At 60.7% G+C, this 20,588-nt stretch overlaps 1 protein-coding gene and 1 long non-coding RNA gene across 9 annotated transcripts; one reads left to right on the top strand and one right to left on the bottom strand.

Annotated features, from left to right (window-relative positions):
- Window positions 1-4,958: 4,958 nt before the first annotated feature.
- Window positions 4,959-20,002, top strand: AIFM3 (AIF family member 3). 8 transcript variants are annotated; one of them, XM_072803611.1, is made up of 21 exons: window positions 4,959-5,036; window positions 8,043-8,216; window positions 12,380-12,593; window positions 12,853-12,962; window positions 13,150-13,259; window positions 13,354-13,398; window positions 13,624-13,720; window positions 13,797-13,909; window positions 14,197-14,283; window positions 14,699-14,790; window positions 14,901-15,031; window positions 15,139-15,254; window positions 15,347-15,418; window positions 15,501-15,564; window positions 16,060-16,136; window positions 16,238-16,355; window positions 17,585-17,683; window positions 18,043-18,118; window positions 18,642-18,741; window positions 19,387-19,407; window positions 19,635-20,002. In XM_072803611.1, exons 2-21 carry the CDS (start codon window positions 8,186-8,188, stop codon window positions 19,881-19,883), a joined length of 2,022 nt encoding a protein of 673 aa, XP_072659712.1. In that variant the 5' UTR covers window positions 4,959-5,036; window positions 8,043-8,185; the 3' UTR covers window positions 19,884-20,002. The 8 variants fall into 8 exon arrangements, with proteins under 8 accessions (XP_072659712.1, XP_072659711.1, XP_072659713.1 ...); XM_072803610.1 differs by lacking the exon at window positions 4,959-5,036 and adding an exon at window positions 5,650-5,702; XM_072803612.1 differs by lacking the exon at window positions 4,959-5,036 and adding an exon at window positions 6,090-6,193.
- LOC140619747 (uncharacterized) lies at window positions 11,760-14,873 on the bottom strand. Its single transcript, XR_012019546.1, has 2 exons — window positions 11,966-14,873; window positions 11,760-11,873 (listed from the first exon to the last, which is right to left on the bottom strand). It is a non-coding gene; the product is annotated as an uncharacterized lncRNA (long non-coding RNA).
- Window positions 20,003-20,588: the final 586 nt, after the last annotated feature.

Below are 20,588 nucleotides of genomic sequence, written 5' to 3'. Positions count from 1 at the left end.
GCGCACACCCTGGTTCCCTGAGCTGGAGCACAGGGGGTACCCCTGCCCTGCCCTGCCCTGCCCTGCCCTGGAAGGCTTCTGGCACAAAGATGATTTGTGACAATGGGAGCCCCTGTGGAGCCTCCGACAGGTTCCGGAAGGCTTCCTGGCTGTCTGGGGGAGGGGAACTAAATGTAATCCAGGCCTAGGGGAGCAGCTCAGGGCTGGAGCATTCCCTGGCTTGGTCTTGGCCTTGCTGAGATGAGATGCCTTGCTGACTTGAGACCTCGAGTGACCTGCCCTTCCTGGTCCCTCTGGTTTCATCAACACCGCTGGCCCTCCACCTTCGCTGCACAGTGGAGACCTTGGGGATCCCATCCCAGGTTCCGATTTCATGGATTTGGACGCTGGATTCTTTTTTTTTTTTTTTTAAGTTCTCCGGAGTTTCTGTTATGCAGCCAAGTTGGAGAACTTTTGCCAGTGAACTCCCTCCCGCGCTCTCGGAAGCCCTGGGCCAAGGAGCTGTGGCCTATCCACTGAAGCCTGTCATAGGTGAGCGAGGCTTGAGTCCGCCCGGGAGCGCGGACCGGAGCCAGTGGGAGGACTGCCCTTCTGGGAGCACTCCCTGCCCCTCCTTTATGGAGAAGACCCTGGGGTGGAGGGCCCCCGGCGCCACACACCTGGTACTTGGAGGCATCCTGGGCGCCAGCCAAGGGCCGCGTCACCCTGACCCCCGTCCACCACCTCGCGGGCCGGTTCTGGGGACCACTACTACCGCCAGGTCCACCAGACCCCTAATACCTGGCTCCAGCACTCCCCACGCCCCGCCGCAGCCGTCGGTCCCCGGGACAGGCGGGGACAGTCACGCGGGGAGGGATGCCGAGAGGGAGGACCCTGCGCGAGGTGAAGGCGGAGGACGTAGACTCCGGGGACCCCGGAGCTTCCCCGCCGCCCCCACTCCCTCAGGTCCCAGAAAGGGCTTGTCCCTTCCCTGACGTTGTCCAGAGTGCGTGGTTCCCGGGGGACCCCCTGCGGGCCGCGGGGTCGGGGCGCTGGCCGGGGCTTCCCGGCGGCGGGGCCGGGGGCCGGGTGGGGTGGCCGGCATGGGGCCCGGCGGCCGTCAGCGCGGCCCTTGTCCGGACGGTTCCCGGGGCTCCTGGGCTCCCCGCCCTGAAGGCTCCCGGGGGCGGGGCCGGAGCGCCTTGGCCCCGCCCCCGCTGACGTGGGGGCGGGCCCTGGCGGAGGGGGCGGGCGGGCGGGGCGGGGCTAAGGCGGAGCCCTGGGAGGACGGCCCGCCCCCGCCCGCCGCGGAGAGCCCGGCGGAACCTGCCCTGAGGCTGAGCAGTCTGAGGAAGTGGCTCCGGAAGGGGAAGGGGGTTAGGCCCTCGGAGTGGGCGCCAGGAGCTGCCCAGCAGCCAGGTTCCGGAGGGAGGGAGTGATCTATCGTGGGCCGGCACCACGAGGAGAGACCTGGGCAAGGGCTGCACCAGATCCAGTGAGCAGAGAGGAAAGGGACCCAAGCCCCACTGCCAGCCCTTCGGGAATGGCGATTCGCAGTCCACCCCAGCTTCCCAAAACAGCTCCGAGGAGTTTGGAAAATTCCACTTTGGCCTCAAGGTTGGAGGAAAAACATCCATAGGATGCAGCATTCAAAAGACGGGCATCTGATGAAGCGTGCCCTCCACTGTCCATTCCACTCTCCAGCAGCTCCCTGTTTCCAGTTTATGATATATATTTTATAATATATTAATATAATTCTATAATATATATTATATCTATAATTAATATAATTCTATATATCCACAGTTATTCTATAACATACAAGCAAATACCTCTGTAAATATCCTTTCTAAATATTTTCTCTACACAAGGTAGCATAGATACTGTTCTCACAGCTCACTTTATTTCTCCAATCGGTTTTAAAGATTTTTGTGAATCTGTATATTGAGTCTCTGTTCTTTTTCATCACTGTATCGTACTCCCTAATACGGATGGACTGCCACTCAATAGTCCGCTATTGATGGACATGGAGGTCCTTTGCAAGGGGGTCAGATACATTAAAATGAGCCACTCCAAGTAGAATTGCTGGATCAAAGACTCTGGGCATTTGCAATTTTGAGAAGTGTTGCCAAATTGCCCTAGTAGGGATTACCTTAATTTACACTTCTGTCAGCAATGTATAAGAAAATCTTTTTTTTTTTTAAGAAAATCTTTATAACATTTTTACAAATTATCTGTAGACACCTTTTATGGCTGAACAATATTCCTTCACGTGGCTGACGTAGTTTAAGCTAGCACATTTGTCTTTGAGGTGTGTGGAGCTTGTTGCCAATCTTATGACGATAGAAAATCCTCAGGTCTAAGTAAGGGCTGCAGGGGCATGGCCCACCTTCCAGGCCACCAGCTGACTCTGGCCCAGGCTCATCCCAGGTGTCTTCTGACCTCCCGGCCTCTGTGCCCTGTTCCACTCCAGTGCCAGCCCTAGTTACTGCTATGGTTTTTGGTTTTGTTTTTTTTTTTTTTTTACTAAAGCACATGTGACCAAAATCTCTCACCCAATTCCTCTTTGGGCTCATAAAATACCTCCATGCTATGCCCCTGCCCAGAACTCAGCACTCAAGCCAGACTGGAATTTGCCATCTTCCCTCCTTGCCTATGCTGGGACAGTCCTTCTGTTTGGATGCCCTTCTTCTCTCTAGTGAACTCCTAAGGGCCTGTCTGTCCTGGGTCCTTGCCACCTCCACCTTCTGAACTTTCCCTCCTTCTGTAAGGACTGGAATTAGGACTGGTTACTCCACAGCCTGGGAACAGGTCAGTTTGGAGAGCACCAAGGGGGGGCTGAAGAGGTCAGTAGGAGCTGGAGCCAGCCTCCACAGAGGGTGCTAATAAGTACACGGTGTTCAGCCTGTGTAGACCAAAGCAGGCTAGGGGGAGGCTGGGGTGCAGGAGCCAGAGGAAGTCAAGAATGAGTCTGGGGTGTGCAGTTTAGCCCAGGCTCCCCAACCTGGAGATTCCCCACCTTCTGCTTCCCTATGCCTGAGTCACAGTGAGTCTCTGGGCACAGCCGGCCTCAGCTCAGGCGTTGACTGTGCTATATCAGGCCCCTAATATTTCCTGGGAATCAGTTAGTAAATCTGAGGTCTCCGGATCTGGAAATCCACTTAAATCTATCAGAGAAGAGGGCCCTCCTGTCTCAGCAGCCACCGACCGCCCCCCCCCCCCCCATCTCAAAGCTCAGGGAGGCCCTGCTGGCCCTCAGAGTGGCCTCCAGGGGGCGCCAGTGTCAATCCCAAGGTTAAGCATCGAGGCTGTCTCTGTCGGAAGAATCCTGCACCCTGGCTTCCAGGCCCTAGGCTGAGGGTAATGGGGAACAGGGAAACTGACAGGAGGGGGTAGACGGAAGGAAAACAGAGACAGGCTTGGGCAGGGGTCACACACACACACACACACACACACACACACACTTCTCAAACCCTGGCAACCCCCACCCTTCAGGGTGTCTGCTGGCTGTAGGGATCTCTCAGCCACCCCAGGTCACCTCACTACATCTCAACCTGCAGCTCCATTTCCCTCTTTGTGATCATCCCGGTGGGTATTCTCCAGACCAGATGTTACTGCCTTGCCAGAATCATCCTAAGGGCCGGATCAGGACCTCAGACTGCCCAAGGCTCAGACGCCTCCTGAGTCTCCCTCCATCCCCTTGTCCACCTGCACCACTCCCGGGTCTGAGCCTCTCTGAGGCGGCACTCCTAGCCTATCTTTGGTGTTGGCTTTTGCTCCCTGATGATCTTGCAATTTCTGCCGCCCCCTCAGGGCAGCTGGAATCTCCAGCCTGATCTCTAGAACCAAGGAGGCCACAGTGGATTTGCCCCACATCAGGGCTGCACTTACCCTGTATCGGGGCATGTCACAGCTTGTTGGCCTCTTCACAGAAGCCACACTGACCTCGTCTCATCTCTGCTACCCCACACTTAGCAGCCCCTGCCCCACATCCCGAGTACCTTCTAGTTCCTGTGGTTCCACACCTGTCCTGGTGACCTGGGAGGAGGGCACTGCAGTTACCCCCACATTTTCTGGGGAGCCTGAGGCACAGGGGCTCACTGACACAATCGGGTCCCTCATAGGACCCGAACTCTGCCCTGGAGACTGTGGGGCCTTGGCCAGCCCTGTCAGGCCTCACCCCTCCCACTGCTACCCCTACACCTGTAAGCCCAGCACAGCCTAGCCAGCCTGCCAGGATTCAAAGTCTCTGCTCTCACTCACCGACTGGTAGCCTTGGGGAGTCCCTAACCTCTCTAAACCTCAGTTTCCCCAATTGTAAAATGAAGATGATACACAGGGAAACTTCCTCCTCAGGCTGTTGTAAAGAAAAGGAAGAAATGCACGTGAACACACAGCCATGGCTCTGTCTTCCTGGCTAAGGGGGCTGGAGCTGCAAAAGCAACAAGTGTGTAGAATAGGGGCTGGGTTTTTGGAGGACGAGGGCACCAGGCCCAATCCCAATCCACCATCTGCCCATTGATGAGGTCTCTCCTGTGGCAGTGGCAACGATCACGCTGTGGAAACCACACATGTGGCCTCAGAGGGATGGATGGAGCAGAGCCACATGTCCCCTCCACGGTCTGGGCCCCACACCCACTCGCATAAGGGTGACCCATGCAGGCCCTGGGTGAGACTCAACCTTCTGGACTTCCTCTTCTGTAAAATGAGGGGGTGTTGTGGTTGTCCCCCTCATTTTGGGGGTAGGTCTTAAATAAAAGTCTTCCTCTGAAGGTGGATCTGCCTGGTGCAGGTGACTGTTACCCCTGTCACTTTTTGGTCATCCTTACAGGACAGCAAGGCCCAGAAAGGGGAGAAGGGGCAAAAAAGCCAACAGAAGGCACCAGATAGGACAGAGTTGGTGGGCTCTGATGTACTTAATGGTAGATGTGACATCGTTTCCCTGGAAAGTGTCATTCATTCATTTCCCACATAGTCACTGGATCCGTTTGCTGGAGGCACAAGCTCTGCCTGGACACAGTGCAAAGATGGAGACAATCGGGACCCAGAAACACGAGGTAACCAGGAGCCAGGATATCCCGCCTGATCAACTCAGTCTAGGAAGACTGGTCAGGGAGGGCTTCCTGGAAGAGGGGACACAACCCCAGGGCGCATCATGATTTATAGGGACCCGGGACGTTCTCCTGATATAATGACAGATGGGAAAAAGAAAATGTAATAAAATATAATTTAAGATAGACCTTATGAAGTGTGGGGACAGGGGAGGGAGCCAAGAGACCAAGGAGACTGAGCCCCCAAAGGGAGTCAAGGTACCTACGGAGCAGTCGCTGGAAGGGGATTTGGGGTTTCCTTCTTGGGGAGGCTAGACTCCCACTCCTCACGTCGCTCAGGATTCGAAAGACAGGAAAGAAGGAGGAACGAGCTCGGGACCCGGCGCGCCGCCCGGCTTGGCGCCCCTCTAGGGTCCAGGGGATCCCCGGGAAGCCAGACCCCGCTGGGGGCGTCCGCGGCCAGAAGGGCCCCGCCCCCGCCCGGGCCCGACCCCGACCCCGACCCCGACCCCCGCCTACCCGCAGGGACCCGGCGGGGCGGTGCTGGGCGCCGCGGGCTCCCGGCCGCAGTGTCGCCGCAGCGCCGGCCCCGCCCCCGCCCGCTCCTCCCCCCCCCCCCCCCGCGGCCGCGGCCCCGAGCGGCTCCAGAGCGGAGGCCCGCGCCGAGCCCAGGTGAGCGCCCGCCCCGGGGACCCCCCGGCCCCCGGTCCCGGGAGACCCCCTCACCCCCGGCCCTCGGCCCCGCCGCCCCGCACGCCGGCCCCGCGCGATGGGGGCTGGGGTAGGCGGCCGGGGAGGGGGACCAGCGGGGGCCGGAGCGTCTCGGCCCCTTCCCCGCTGCCCCCTCCGCGCTCGCCGCGGGGCCCTACTGTGTGCCCGACCCCCTTCCCGGCCGCCCGCGTGGGCGAGGGCGCGGGCGAGGGCGAGGGCGAGGGCGAGGTCCTCCCGCAGCGAGGGGACCGCACGTGCCAAGGCCCGGAGAGTGCGCGGGAGGCGGGCGCCGGCCCGGGGGAGCGGGTGAGGGCGGGCAACCCTGACTCCGTTGCCAATCCCAGGGAGGCTGGAGGCCACGGAGGGCCCCGACTGGAGAGCATCCCCCCATTTCTGCCCAGCCTGCGCTGGCCTGGGGGGCGGCGCCCAGGGGAACAGGACCCAGGCTCCTGGTGGGTACTTAGCCCTTGGGCGCTGTTACAACTTCTCAGCACTGGGTAGTGTGTGGGCAAGGGACAGCACCCCACACAAAATCCTGGGGTGCCTCCTGCTGCTCCACGGGCAAGAACCTTTGCCTTTGAGGCCGCAGGGCTCCAAGGGCCTGCACACAGTAAGCCTGGAGGCCTTTCAACCCCCAGCAAATCTCTTTCCAGACCCCAGGCCCCGGGAGGGCCTAAGACATCTGGGCGTCTGGGAAGGGAGAAACAGCCTAGATAGGGACCTGGCAGCGAGCGGAGGTCCCAACTTTTCTGACTCCTGCGGCCCAGCAGGTGAAGCCTGAGACCTGGCAGGAAGGAGGTGGGCAGGGCTGAGCCAGAGGAGAAGCCAGGATCTGGGGAGGGGCCCCCTTGCGCCCAGGGAGGGGCCGGGTGGGGCAGGTGGGAGCCAAGTCAGGTGTGGTGAAGGGGGAAACGGTAGCGGTATGCCCAAGTGGCCTTTGGGTGCCGCTGCCCCCTGAACTGTAGTGGGTGGGTCTAGCGCAGGTAAGATCAGGTGCCAGGCAGTAGACGATCCCTCCCCACTTTTCCTCCTGTCTTCTTGGTCCCCTTGCTCTCAGGCACCCACTCAAAGCCTTTGCTGGGATCTGGGCAAGACCAAGGAGGCCCCAGCCCCACCTCAAGTTAGACTTCAGGAAGAACTTCCAGGGGAAACACAGTGGGACGGACCAGGGGGAGGTCATTTGTAAACAGGGCAGCTACACCTTTGTCCAGAGCCTTCCAAAGTCCAGTCTATAAGCTGCATCTTCTGGAAGGCCCACCCTGTGGCCATGAGGACTCTTTGGCTGCAGGGATCTCTTTGCTGACCCGGTGACCTCTCCCCCAGCCCTGTCTCTTGCAGGGTGTTATGGGGGCTTCCTGGGTCCCTGCCCATCTTGAAACTAACCAAGGGGGGTGGGAGGCCGCCTGGTTGCCCCTGCCTGCTGCTTGACCTTGCCAAGCCCTTGGCCTCTCAGTTTCTCCATCTGCTGTTGGTTGTGATCTCAGCACCGCAGCCCGGAGGGCATTTGTGGAGGGGGGGCTGCGTCCAGGGTGGGAGCTCATGGCTGCTGGGCATGGGCAGTGTGCCTGGCCTCCCGTTCCCCCAACCCCATCAGGCCTGGGCTGGCCGCCCACTTCTGTTCACCATGGAGCTGGGTTTCCCTGGGGACCAGTGGACTGGCCCAGCCGCACCCCCCCAGTCTCTCCTGGCCTCACTCACACTGGGAGGAGGGGTGGAGGCTTGGACCCCTGCCCCCCCTTGCCCTGCCTTCCAGGGCTGGGAAGCCTCCATCCAGGAGGAAGAAGCAGTGGCTGCCCCTGGAGGAGGTGGGTATCCAGGGGCTGCCAGCCAGGGTGGGGGCCAGGGCCCAGAACTAAATGTGACCCCCATTGTAGGAAGGAGAAACCGCAGGATCAGGAGGGCTCTGATCTGCCTGAGGAGACCTAGGGTCCGACCCCAGGCGTGGTGGCCTCCCTGAAGAATGGAGAGTTCCAGGGCTCCCAGGCTGCTGGATTTCCAGTGGGCTCCCGAAATCAGGATTTACCCAACAAGGCAGCTGTGGCCCTGGACCTGAAAGAGACGCTGAGATCTGAGCAGAGGGCCCCCTTGGCAGTAGGCACAGCCCACAGGCAAAGATGGGAGGGGAGAGTGAGGGTAGCGAGCCGGAGGGCCTCCAAAGGGAGGTGCCTGCCAGGGTCCCCTACATATGCAGTGTTTCCCAGCTCAAATGTGCGCGTCTTCTGGAAGCCCTCCCCCAGTGTCTCTCCCCACAACCCCCATCAAAGCCCTGGTCCCTACAGACGCCCCTTGTCTCCCCTGCAGGTCCTGGAGGCAGCTCCAGCAGGAATGGCAGCTCCAGCATCTCTAAGGGCCATGGGGAGTCCAGCCCCACCTGGGGCACCCTAGGCCTCCCACAGCCTTCCATCTGCGTACCTGCCCCCCCATTGATCTGTGGGCCACTCGCCATGGGTGGGTGCTTCTCCAAGCCCAAGCCAGGTACCTCCTCTCTTCGCGCCTCATTCTTCCCCCTCCCTGCCCCCTCCCTGCCCCCTCCCTGCCCCCTCCTCCTCCCTGCCTCCTCCTCTCTCCTCCCTCCCTTCTCCAGCCACCTTCCTCCTCCCCTTCCCCCCTCCGCCTCCAAAGTAGGTCAGGCTGGGCGGCAGCCTGCTCTGAATATTAATTCCCTGCAGGCAGGAGGGGGTGGGGGGCCTGGAGCCTTCTCTTGGCCCCCGTCCAGTGGGTCCCCCTCTTTATTTGGGGCTTTGGGGGCTTCTGGTGGGAATAGCAGCTGAACCTTTCTGGGAAGGTGGAAGTAGGGTTCTTCATGCTTCAGGGTAGGGGCGGCCAAGAGGGACTTCCAGGATACCCTCAGCCACCGTGTGACCCGGGGCATGCAAGTTACCTCTTTGAGCCTCAGTTTCCCTCTCTCCAAAATGAGCCTGACCTCTTCTCAAAGTCGCCATGAGGGTGGAATAGACAGGTCAGAACCCTCTCCACCTCTTCTGATGCCCTGTGTGACCTGGGGCCAAGTTTCCCCATCTGTGCAGGAAATTCTGCCCTGCCTGGCCCTAGGGGTTCCAGCCCAAGGTGGGGCCTCCTGGGTGCTGAGGGAGGGCCTGGGTCTGCACTCCATGGAGACTTCTGTCTGTTGGGCTCTCTCTCCTGCCCCCCCCCCCCCCGACTTGCCCTCTTCTCTCTTCACAACACTCAGGAAACCAAAAGAACAGAGGCCTGTCACAGATGAAGACATGGAGGCCCAGTCAGTGCCCCCGCCCACCTGCCACCTAGGCCACCCTGCCCCGGCCAGCTCCCCTTACCTGATACCCATCGGCTCCATTACCTTGGAACACACTAGCCTTTTCTCCTTTTCCTGGGTCTGAGGGAGAACCTGGGGGCAAGAGGAGACCTTTGACACCCTGCCAGGCAGAGGGGAACCCCCTGCACCTGCCTCAGGAGCCAGCTGCCCCTCCTCCCATGCCCATGCTCTGGGTGCCCAGCCCCGGGCCCGATCCCACCACCCTTCCTGGGTCCGCATATGACTTGGGCAAATGAAGCCTATCAGGAGTGGGCAAGAAAATGCTAGCTGGTCTGGCAGGAGGCCAAGAGCAGAGGAGACCACCGGCAGCTTCCTTTAAAGGGTCTCAGCAGCCTGGCCTGCCTGAGACCCCTGGCCCCCAGCTCCCAGATCGCGAGCCAGCAGGTCTCACCACCTCAGAGGCAGCAGTAAGAACTTGCCATCTAGAGCCCAAATCTAGCCCTGCCCCTTCCTGGCTGTGTGACCTTGGGCAGGTGACTTCACGTCTCTGAGCCTCTGTGTTCTCATGGATAAATTTGCCCCCCACCCCCACCCCTGCAGACTGTCATGCTTACTTAGCACCACGCCTGGCACACAGGAAGGAGGCATGTGCAGAAAGTTATCACTTCTTTTTGGGAGGTAGACTCTGCTTTCAAGACCTCCTGTGGGGCTATGGCAGGGGGGCAGGAGCTTAGGCCCCAGGCACCCATGCTGGACAGGTCAATGGTGAGGTTCAGGGAATTTCAGGGTGTATGAGTGAGCATTTGAACCATAAAAGTTCAGCTGGGGTCAGGAGGGGCTGCAGGGAGACCAGAGCAAGCCGAAGGTCTTTGTGCAAATTCTTTACCTTCTGTCTTGCTTGACTGGCTTGGAGCACATCAGCACACATTTTCTGAACTTGCTCACTCTACTCCCCGTGTTGCATGGGCTCTGTGTTCGTGATAAGAAGTGTGTGCGCCAGACCCTTGCTAAGCTCAGAACTAGGAAGCAGTGCAGCTCTTCTGGCATCTAGTCACTTGCCTTTTATTAGAGCACAAGTGCTTCTTAAAGGCTTTCCCTTTTTGCCATGGCTGCCAGGAAGCTCAGAGCTAACCAGTAAAATGCTACTGGTCTTCATCTGTTCAGCTTCTACTCTAAGTTACATATGTTAAATCCTTCAGCATTCACTATCACCAAAGGGGTAGGCACTGTTCTCTCGGTTTTATAATGAAGGCATCTGAGGTCCCAAGGGGATAAGGCAGGGGCCCATGGTCACATGGACTCCTGGGAATCATGAAGCTAGGGTCTGATCTGGCTCTGTGGGTGAGCAGAGACCCCCTCCCCATCCACCTTTCCACTATTGCCTCTGACTTAATGGCTTCCCGTTAGACTGCATCAGCGAGCTCCTTGGAGCCTTCTGGAAGGAGGTGGAGGATGCAAACAGTCTGGCTTGGCTGTTATCTGGGCCCCTGCCAGGCTGTTCCTGTGAGCTTCCTCTCTACAGTTCTCATAGCTGGTGTCAGCTGAGTTGGGAGTATTTTCCTTTTTAATTCTTCTCAAAGCATTCTAACACCATTACATAAAGTATGGAAAGTAGAGGCAAAGAAGCCCCCCCTCCCTTAACCCCCCTCCCCCACCTGACACAACAGCTTTAGCACGGTGGTGGTGTGCTCTGGGGCCCTTCCCGCCCAGCTGGAATCCTGGAGCAGACCTTCACCCCTGCCCCCTGCCGTGCCCGGGTCAGGCTAAGGGCTGGGACTTGACGCTAAGGGGGTGCGGGCCTGCCTTCCCGGGCTCCGGGCCAGGGCAGGGTGGGAGATTAGCCCAGCACGAGATGAGGCACATGCAGAGAATGGGCAGCCAGCGGAGACAGCACCTGAGCTGTCCAGGTGGATGGGCAGGGGTGACGTGGGGCCAGGAAGGGTGGCCATTCAGGGCGAGGGAACTGCATAGGCAAAGGCCCAGAGGTGTGACTCCATGTCCTCTGTTTCTGGAGTGTCAGGTCTGGGGTGGAGGTGAGATGGGGAGAGGCCTGGAGGTTCTGGTGCCTTGGGAGTGGGGAGAGGCACCTCCTGCTTCCTCATCGGGCCCCTGCTGTGCCAGGGGCTTAGCTTCCATCACTCAGCCCAGGAGGCCAGATTATCGCTGCTAAAAATTCTGTTTATTGTTCCCTTCTAATTAGAAAAATACCCCAGGCACATTGTAGGGAATTTAGAAAATGCAGAAAAGAAGAAAGACGAAAATGACAGTCTTTAGCTCACTGGCTGCTAGAGTAGGCCCCATGAGCACTCTGGGGAAGTACCTTCTGTGTGGGCGCCCCATGCACCCTCTGCACCAACCCCTTTGGGTGCGGTTCACACCCAAGGCCTCAGACCCCTGCACATGAAAACACTGAAAAACCAGGGCTTGGCAAATCATAGATTCTTAAATTGGTGAACAGAGCTGTTTTAAGAAGTTGAAAACACATTATGTACATTTTTTCTTTTTAAGTATTTTATTTATTTATTCATGAGAGACGCAGAGAGAGGCAGAGATATAGACAGAGAGAAAGAAGCAGGTTCCATGTGGGGAGCCCGACATGGGACTCGACCCTGGGACTCCAGGATCACGGCCTGAGCTGAAGGCAGACGCTTAACCGCTGAGCCACTCAGGCGTCCCATTTTTTTTCCTTTTTTAAATTATAAAATACAAAACAAAACTCAGACCTAAGGGAAACAGAAGAACAAACCCTCTGCCCACACCCAGGTTCAGACACCCTGCTCCCACCTGAGTCTCTACACCTGCCTTGATCCTTCAGGGATTCCTCCTCCGGGGGGGGCCATGCAGCTGGAGTCAGAGCAGGACTCAGGGCACCAGGGTTCTCTCCTCCACCTCAATTTCTTGGAGAAAAGGCAATTACAGGGTGAAAGGAGCTCCAATAGTGGCCCCCTCACTAATTTGTTACTGAAAAAGGAAACGTGCAGACACTAACTCAGGCCAACTCAGCTCCGCCTCCTGCTGCCTCCTCTCTGCTTCATGCCGGTTTGGAGGCTCTTTGCTGATGGTGCAGGTGGCTTTCTGGAAAGGCAGAGGCACGGGAGAGAACTCAAACTCCATGGGATGCCTGGGCAGCTCAGCGGTTGAGCGTCTGCCTTTGGCCCGGGGCGTGATCCTGGAGTCCCGGGATCGAGTCCCGTGTCGGGCTCCCTGCGTGAAGCCTGCTTCTCCCTCTGCCTGTGTCTCTGCCTCTCTCTCTCTCTGTGTTTCTCTTGAATCAGTAAATAAAATCTTAAAAAAAAAAAAAAAAAAGCAAAAACCACTCCAAGGAGCCAGTCCAGGGAGCCTGAGGGGTGGGTAGGGAGGTGGGCCAGGCTGGGGGTCACCGTGCTGCCCCGCCTGCCCACAGTGGAGCTCAAGATCGAGGTGGTGCTGCCCGAGAAGGAGCGGGGCAAGGAGGAGCTGTCGGCCAGCGGGAAGGGCAGCCCCCGGGCCTACCAGGGCAATGGCACGGCCCGCCACTTCCACGCCGAGGAGCGCCTGCCCGCCCCGCACCCCTATCCGGGTCCCCAGGACTGTGTGGAAGCCGCCGTGTGCCACGTCAAGGACCTGGAGAATGGCCAGTGGGTGCTGCGCCCCAGGGGAACCGGGGTGGGGGGACAGGCAATCAGAGTGCCCAAGATGGGAAGGCAAGGTGCAGGCCATGGATGGGGTGGACTGGGAGGCTGGAAGGGGCCTCGCCCGGCACCTGCAGCCGCCACCGCTGTGGCCTCTCCGGATCCGGGCCTGCTCCCCAGAAAGCCGGACTCTGGGCAGAGGTGCCCAGCAGAGGCGGTCGGTGCCTGGGGTCTGGCCCGGGGTCTGAGTGCCGCCCCTCCCCAGGATGCGGGAAGTGGAGCTGGGCTGGGGGAAAGTGCTGCTGGTGAAGGACAACGGGGAGTTCCACGCCCTGGGCCACAAGTGTCCACACTACGGGGCACCCCTGGTGAAAGGTGAGCTGTCCCAGCACACACAGGAGGTGGCGCGGGACCCCCTGTTAGGGTGCTTGGTCCTCCTTGGGCCTCCAGGGCCCCATCTACTAGTGGGGTCTCCTGGGCTGTGGGGAAGAGCCAGCAGCTGCTGGGACACAGGGGAGAGGGACTGTCACTGGTGGTCTCAGCCCAGCACTGCCTCCCCCAGGCGTGCTGTCCCGGGGCCGAGTGCGCTGCCCCTGGCATGGTGCCTGCTTCAACATCGGCACCGGAGACCTGGAGGACTTCCCCGGCCTGGACAGTCTGCACAAATTCCAGGTGGGGCCAGGCACCCAGTGAGGAGGGAGCCTGGGGGTGCAGGGCAGGGGACGGGGACCCCAAAACCTGATCCTGAGCAACACTGCCCTTGCAGGTGAAGATTGAGAAGGAGAAGGTGTATGTCCGGGCCAGCAAACAGGTGAGGGTGTGGCTTGGGGCTCAGGCAAAAGGGAGAAGTGAGGAGAGCTTCTTAGCCTGGGGATCAGCATGTGCAAAGGCCCTGTGGCTGGGGAACAGAGTGAAAGGCTACGTGGTGGGGGTGAGGCTGGACTGCAGCAGCAGGACCTGGCCTGCTGGGATGATGGCACAGGGAGGATGTCCGGGACCAGCTCCCAGCTGCCTTCCGCTCTCCGGCCACCCCCAGGCCTTGCAGCTACAGCGAAGAACCAAGGTGATGGCCAAATGTATCTCTCCAAGCGCTGGCCACAGCAGCAGCACCAACGTGCTCATTGTAGGCGCAGGTTGGTGGTGGGGTTATGAGGGGCAGGGTGGGGTGGGGAGAGAGGTGGTCTCTGACCCACCGCACCCTCCCCACAGGTGCAGCTGGCTTAGTGTGTGCGGAGACACTGCGGCAGGAGGGGTTCTCAGACAGGATCGTCCTGTGCACACTGGACCGGCACCTCCCCTATGACAGACCTAAGCTCAGCAAGGTGGGAGGAGGGGCAGACGGGGGCCCGGGCTGGGCCCAGGCCCCTAGCCCTCTGGGCATGGTCAGGCCCTCTCAGCGCTTTGCTTGTCGCCCCTCGGGGGTCCGGCCGGCTGCCCTCTCTGCTCACGCCAGTCGGATCAGTGGTACCCCACAAAGATGTGGGTTTGTTGAACTCTATCCTGCAGCCCCTTTGTGAACAGGGCCCAGCCCCCCTCCCCGCCTCCAGTCCTCTGTTGCAAGATGGAATAATGGCCACTGGCCTTATCTCAAGATAGTTATCTCCTGCAGTCCCTGGACGCCCAGCCTGAGCAGCTGGCCCTGAGGCCCAAGGAGTTCTTCCGAGCCTATGGCATCGAGGTGCTCACCGAGGCCCAGGTATGGGGCCAAGACTTGGAAACAAGCCCAGGGAAGGCTTAGGGGGGACCGCAAATGATGTGAGGCCACCGAAGCCCCTGGAGGTGTGTGTGCGGGGTGACCTGCCCTCTTGGCCCTGCTGTCCGGGAACCTGGGGGTGCTCCCGGCCTGGAAGGCAGCACTGGATCTTCTTCCCGGCAGGACGATGGGCACCTGCAGACATCTGCTCGGGCCGGGGCTGGGGTGGGAGAGCGGAAAGATGGCCTTGAGGGGAAGGTGGTGTCTGAAGTTTAAAGAGGAGAAGCCAGGAGGAAGGATGACCCACGTGGCAGGAACAGCCCCCGTGGAACCTTCTGTTCAGAGGGTCTGGCGGGAGCTGGGTTCGAGTCCACGCCCAGGCCCCCACGCTGCCCGGCGGGGGTGGGGGCTGTTACAGGTGGTCACAGTGGATGTGAGAAACAAGAAAGTCGTGTTCAAGGATGGCTTCAAGCTGGAGTACAGCAAGCTGCTGCTCGCACCAGGGAGCAGGTGGGACGGTGGCTCCCCTTGTCCCCTGCTGGACACCCGGCAGGGCACCAGCCAGGGGTGGGAGGGCTCGGGGTGCCGGGAGCCCCCCACCGATGCTGGCCGCGTCTCAGCCCCAAGACGCTGAGCTGCAAAGGCAAGGAGGTGGAGAACGTGTTCACCATCCGGACACCCGAAGACGCCAACCGTGTGGTGAGGCTGGCCCGAGGCCGCAACGCGGTGGTCGTGGGAGCTGGCTTCCTGGGTGAGCAGCCGGGGCTGGGGGGCGACGGTGGGTGGTAGCGGGTCCAGGGCGGGACTGGCCCCGGGAGGTGCGGGGCGCCTGCCCACCGCCCCCCACCCCGGCCCCAGGGATGGAGGTGGCCGCCTACCTGACTGAAAAGGCCCACTCGGTGTCCGTGGTGGAGCTGGAGGAGACGCCCTTCAGGAGATTTTTGGGGGAACGTGTCGGTCGTGCCCTCATGAAGGTGAGCCCACCCTGGCGCCCAGCCCCCAGCCCCTCGGAACCCCAGGCCGCGTCTCATCCACGGCCCCCTGCCTCCCCCCTCCGCCCCGACAGATGTTTGAGAACAACAGGGTTAAGTTCTACATGCAGACGGAGGTGTCGGAGCTGCGGGCCCAGGAGGGAAAGGTGGGCCCTGCTTCCTGCCCCGCTCTCTCCGGGTCTGGAGCTGGGGAGCTGGGCCTGCCTCCTCACCCGCCCCTCCCCACAGCTGAAGGAGGTCGTGCTGAAGAGCAGCAAGGTTGTGCGGGCCGACGTCTGTGTGGTGGGCATTGGTGAGTGGGTGGGCAGGCAGGTGCGCGGAGTGGCCTTGGGCCAGTCCCTTCCCTCCCCAGCCTCGGTCCCCGCCTCTGTAAGATCGCGATCGCCCCCCGACGGTACCCCCCTCACAGGGCTCGGCCTGGGGGATGCTCCCAGAGACGGCTGCCCTCACGGAGACCCCTCCACGGCCTGCCCCCCCCCCCGCCCCCATGGCTGCGGGATGGGACGCAAACCAGCTTCTAACTGGCCCTGCTCCTGGGGAGGAATGGAGCTGGGAGGTACGGCCTGCCCACCCCCCAGGGCCTTCACCGCGTTTGAGGCCGGAGGGGAGGCTTGGCGGTGAGGCATGGGGGTCTGCGGGGGTCCGGGGTCAGGGCAGAGGGGACAGGCCCGTTGGAAGATCGGCCTGAGGCTGGATGGTGGTGAGGGAAGGATATGGGTCATGGAGGACAACGAGGAGGGAGACGGGAGGGACCAGGGCATGGACGTGGTGGCCCCTGCACTCTCAGGCGCGGTGCCAGCCACGGGCTTCCTGAGGCAGAGCAGCATCAATCTGGATTCCCGAGGCTTCATCCCTGTCAACAAGGTGGGGCTGGGAGGGGTGGGCAGGGTGCGGGGCTGGGGGTGGCAGCAGGTCCCGCCCAGGCCCCTGTCCCACCCACAGAGCCCTGGGTCCTCTCCCCACAGATGATGCAGACCAACGTCCCAGGCGTGTTTGCAGCCGGCGATGCTGTCACTTTCCCCCTGGCCTGGAGGAACAATCGGAAAGTGAACATCCCACACTGGCAGATGGCTCATGCCCAGGGTACGACCAGCCCGGTGGCAGGACAGGGAAGGGAGAGATGGGGGGCGGTCCCAAGGTCTCAGCTTCTCCCTGCCCCCCCCTCCAGCTGTTGGCCTTGGGTCCTAGGTCAGCCTTTCAAGGCTCTGTGGTGGCCTGTCTGACCAGCCTCCTCCAGGTGATGGAGCCAGCTGACCGAGCAAGCCCTGGGGCCCATCCAGAGACATCCTTCCTGTGCCCTCAGGACACCCCATCCAACTAGCCACAACCTCCCGCCCCATCCTTCCACCAGCCTCTCCATTCCTTTTGTCCTCACCAACCTGTGCAGTCACCCAGGGAAAGAGAAAGGGACGTAGTAGGATATGGGCCACCTTCCCACTCAGTGTTTCTGTCTCCCTTGGGCCACTCGCTCCGTGAACCCGATCGCTTCACGCAGGCCCCTGGAAGGCAGCCATCTGGGCCTGGAAACTGGGCTCAGTGGGGAACTGTTGTGCTCTCTGAGGAATCCCCCACCCCTTAAGTCCCTAAAGCCTCACTTACTATGCATACCGGGTCTGGGTCCCTAAGAGGTAGGTGCCAGCAGGTGGGCTGCCTTCAAGGGGAGGATCGGTCACCAGACTCCCCGCACTCACCTCTCCTCTCTGGCCTCACATTACCTCAGCATCTGCTGCCTGAAATCCCATTTCCGGTATCAGCTCTTGTTCAGGTCCAAGGTCTAACGTTGGTGCTGGTTTTAAGGAACCAAAGCCTGGCCACTCACCAGCCACGTATCACTGAGGTTTAACTGAGAGGGTCCAGGGACTCTCACGCACAGCCAACTACAGCCCAGCGCGCCTCGTGAACGGGAAGCCGCCCGCGCTGTTCTCTGGGCCCCGGGCCTGGCTGTCCCCTCTGCTTCCCCGGGCACTCGTGCCCGTTCTCCTGCCCTCCTCATACCTGATGGGTCTGATTAGCTGTGCGCACCTGAAGTGGCGCGCAGCCCCCACAACCCCAGGAAGCCGACCTTCCCGATCTGGGGCACTTCATTTAGATTCTTAGAGAAGCGACCTGACTGGCTTTGAGCCAGGTGTCCCCTCCGCACCAACCACCTGCAATCGACAGTGGGCAGCGGGCGATGGTGCATCTTTTGACCTCGGGGTGGGGGGTGCGGGGGTGGCGAGGAGGCGGAGGAGGAGCCCCAGAGAGCCCTTGAGCAGGGAGTGTAGGGGTGGTGCGGGCTAGGGTCGGGGCTCTCACGACCCTGGGTCCCACAGGGCGGGTGGCGGCCCAGAACATGCTGGCGCAGGAGGCGGAGATCAGCACCGTGCCCTACCTGTGGACTGCCATGTTCGGCAAGAGCCTGCGCTACGCGGGTAACCGGGGGCGCCGGCCGGGGGCGGGGCCTCGCCCCGCGGATGCAGAGGTGGAGCTTGGAGGGGAGGGCGGGCCCTGAGCATCCTCGGGGGCGGGGCCTCGCCCAGGGGAGGGGTGGGGCTTGGAGGAGGGGCGGGGCCAGAGCACTCGGGGGCGGGGCCTCGCCCAGCGGAGGGAGGGTGGGGCTTGGGGGAGGGCGGGGCCTCGCCCTGCGGAGGGAGAGCAAGAACTGGTTGGGGGCGGCACTGAGAACCACCTGAAAGGACCGAGGGAGCGGGGCCGGGTGGGGGGCTCGGGAGGATTTAGGAGGGCACAGGGCGCTGACCCGGGGGAGCCCCATCTCCTGTTCGGCCCCCAGGGTACGGAGAAGGCTTTGACGACGTCATCATCCAGGGGGATCTGGAAGATCTCAAGTTCGTGGCTTTTTACACCAAGTGAGAGCAACTGGGTGGAAGGCGGTGCGGAGCTCGGTCGGGAAGGGGAACTCCTCCCAGAGGAGCCCTGCTCCAGAGGGAGGGGACCTGCCCGATAGGTCCCCGAGTGGCTTAGGGAGGCAGCTAGACAGGAGACCCGTCACGGACGAGTGAGGAGGTGGGGTAGTAAGGAGTCCAGCAGCCAGGCGTGGAGGCGGGACATTCTATCTTCAGGACAGCTCTTTGAGGTGGGTGTTGTCCACTGGCACTTTTACACTGAGGAAAGTCACACAGGTACAAGTGATCCCAGGACTGGAGCTCAGCCCTGAACTCCCTAGAGGAGGAAGGCTAGAGCCTCCGTGGGCCTTCTGCAGGATCCCCTTGGTGGGCCAAGCAAAGCAAGGAGGGCTGGGGGCTCAGGAGAGCCCTGTTGTCCTGGGTAAGATCCCTCCCTGGGCCCCAGTGGAAGAGGAGCGCATCAGGGTCTCCAAGAAGGAAGGCCACTGCTGGGCAGCCCTCAGGCTCAGGTACTCTGTCCCTGCAGAGGCGATGAGGTGATTGCTGTGGCCAGCATGAATTACGATCCCATCGTGTCCAAGGTGGCTGAGGTGCTGGCTTCTGGCCGGGCCATCCGAAAGCGGGAGGTGGAGTGAGTGTGGGCTTCAGAGGTCTGGTGGGTTGTGGTGGGGAGGTTCCCCAAGGGACTGGCCCTTGGTTGCCATCCACCCCCATAGCCCTACAGAGCCCTTCCCCTATTCTTGGTCCACATCAGTCTATGGGGCATCAGGACTATGGGGTGGTGTGGGGCAAGGGCTGTGGTTGCAAATGGGCTGGTTATTTGTGCTCTTGTGGGTTAGAAGGACAGGGCCAGTGCTGTGCGGAGGGGTCAAAGCCCTTGGTCAAAGCCACTGCTTGGGCAGTCACCCGGCCTGGGACACCCAACTGGACTTGGTGGTGTTGAGCCTGACAGAAGCTGGGGGTGGTAGTGGTGAAGGCAGCTGGGGACACCCTGCACAGAGATATTGGGTAGTTGTTTGGGGTCCGGGGGTGGGGGGACACTGGATGTCAGCCATTACCCTCACCCCAGGATGGTGCCAATGCAAGTCACCCCGTGGGCTCAAACTGCCTACAGAGAGGTCCCCTCCCCCTGCCCAGAGACTGGGGAAAGCTTGGAGACCAAGGGACAGGAGTAGGCCTCAGGCTGGAAACAATGGAGAACCAAGAGGGAACATGAATGACATATTCTCTCCCCGGCCTTCTCTGTCTCTCTCCCTCTTGCCTTCGAAAAGGCTGTTTGTGCTGCACAGCAAGTACGTGGTCCTCTGTCCTTCCTGTCGACCATTCTGAGCCTTTCCCACCTCAGCCCAGAGCCTGTACCCCCATGGTCTTCCCCTTTCTGCTAAGTACCCATTCCTCCTGGGCACCAGGGCCTGGCACAGAACGGGCCTCCTGCTGTCCTCGGGGATCACCTGTTCATGGTGCTGAGTGGGTAACCTGCTGTCTTCTACCCTGACTCCTCCTCCCCTCATTCCTGCAGGACCGGCGACATGTCCTGGCTCACAGGGAAAGGATCCTGAGCTCGCATGCAGCAGACTTGGGCAGGCACGCTTGGGCACCAGGGACAGAGGCCAAGCCCTGGGGGCAGGTGCCAACCTCCAATTTCCCAGGATCCCCCAGGGCAGAACCTGAGCCTTCCCAGTGCTTGCCTTCGGTTGCCTGGCTCACCTCCAGAGGCTTCTGCTGCCTCCAGGAGATGCTTACTCCCCGAGGCCTCAGCTGCCACTGATGGCTGGCAATCCAGGCAGGACAGGCCTATCCTCTTCTCCCTTTCTTGAGACTGGTCCCCTGCAGGACCCTGCAACATATTAGATATTATCTTAAAAAATTAAAACACACACATTTGCAGATCTGTGTGACTTCCATTGTAATTGGACAGACACTCATGAGGGAGAAAGCACAAGCACACGGTGCTCAGCGCCACACCAAGGAAGTTTGGTCTCTGAGCACACTCAGAGGAGATAGCAACTGATTCTGTCCCTGGGGTTAGGGAAGGCTTCTCTAAGCAGTGTCTTGGATCTGGATTTTGAAAGAAGGGCACTTCAGGTAGCTGTCCCTTCTACCTGAGCGTCTGAGATGGGAAGTGCTTCCTCGGGGGTGAGAGGCAGCTCGCTTGGCAGTTTGGGGGCATGTGCCTGCCTAGGGCAGTAGGGCCTGGGTCCTGAGACAGAGCCCATGCTTTTCATGGCAGCTAGTTCCCTGAGTCCCCATTTTGCAGGGGAAGAAAATGAGGCTCTGCCATTAAGTAGGAAGGAGAATCTAGAGCCTCTCATAGAGCCAAAAGGAATACCGCGGGGGAGACGCGGCAGCCAGAAGTGGGGGCGCAGGGCTTCCTCCTAGGTCGCTGCAAGCCCGGAACCCTCCACCCGGGATCCCGGGGGCGGCGGACGGTCAAGGCCGAGCCCCACGCAAACAGGGCATGCCGGGAAGTGTG

This window comes from Canis lupus, chromosome 27, assembly GCF_048164855.1.
Source record: "Canis lupus baileyi chromosome 27, mCanLup2.hap1, whole genome shotgun sequence".
In the NCBI taxonomy this organism is placed as follows: domain Eukaryota; kingdom Metazoa; phylum Chordata; class Mammalia; order Carnivora; family Canidae; genus Canis; species Canis lupus.
The sequence above is the reverse complement of the archived record's forward strand: the minus strand, read 5'-3'. Positions and strand labels throughout refer to the sequence as shown.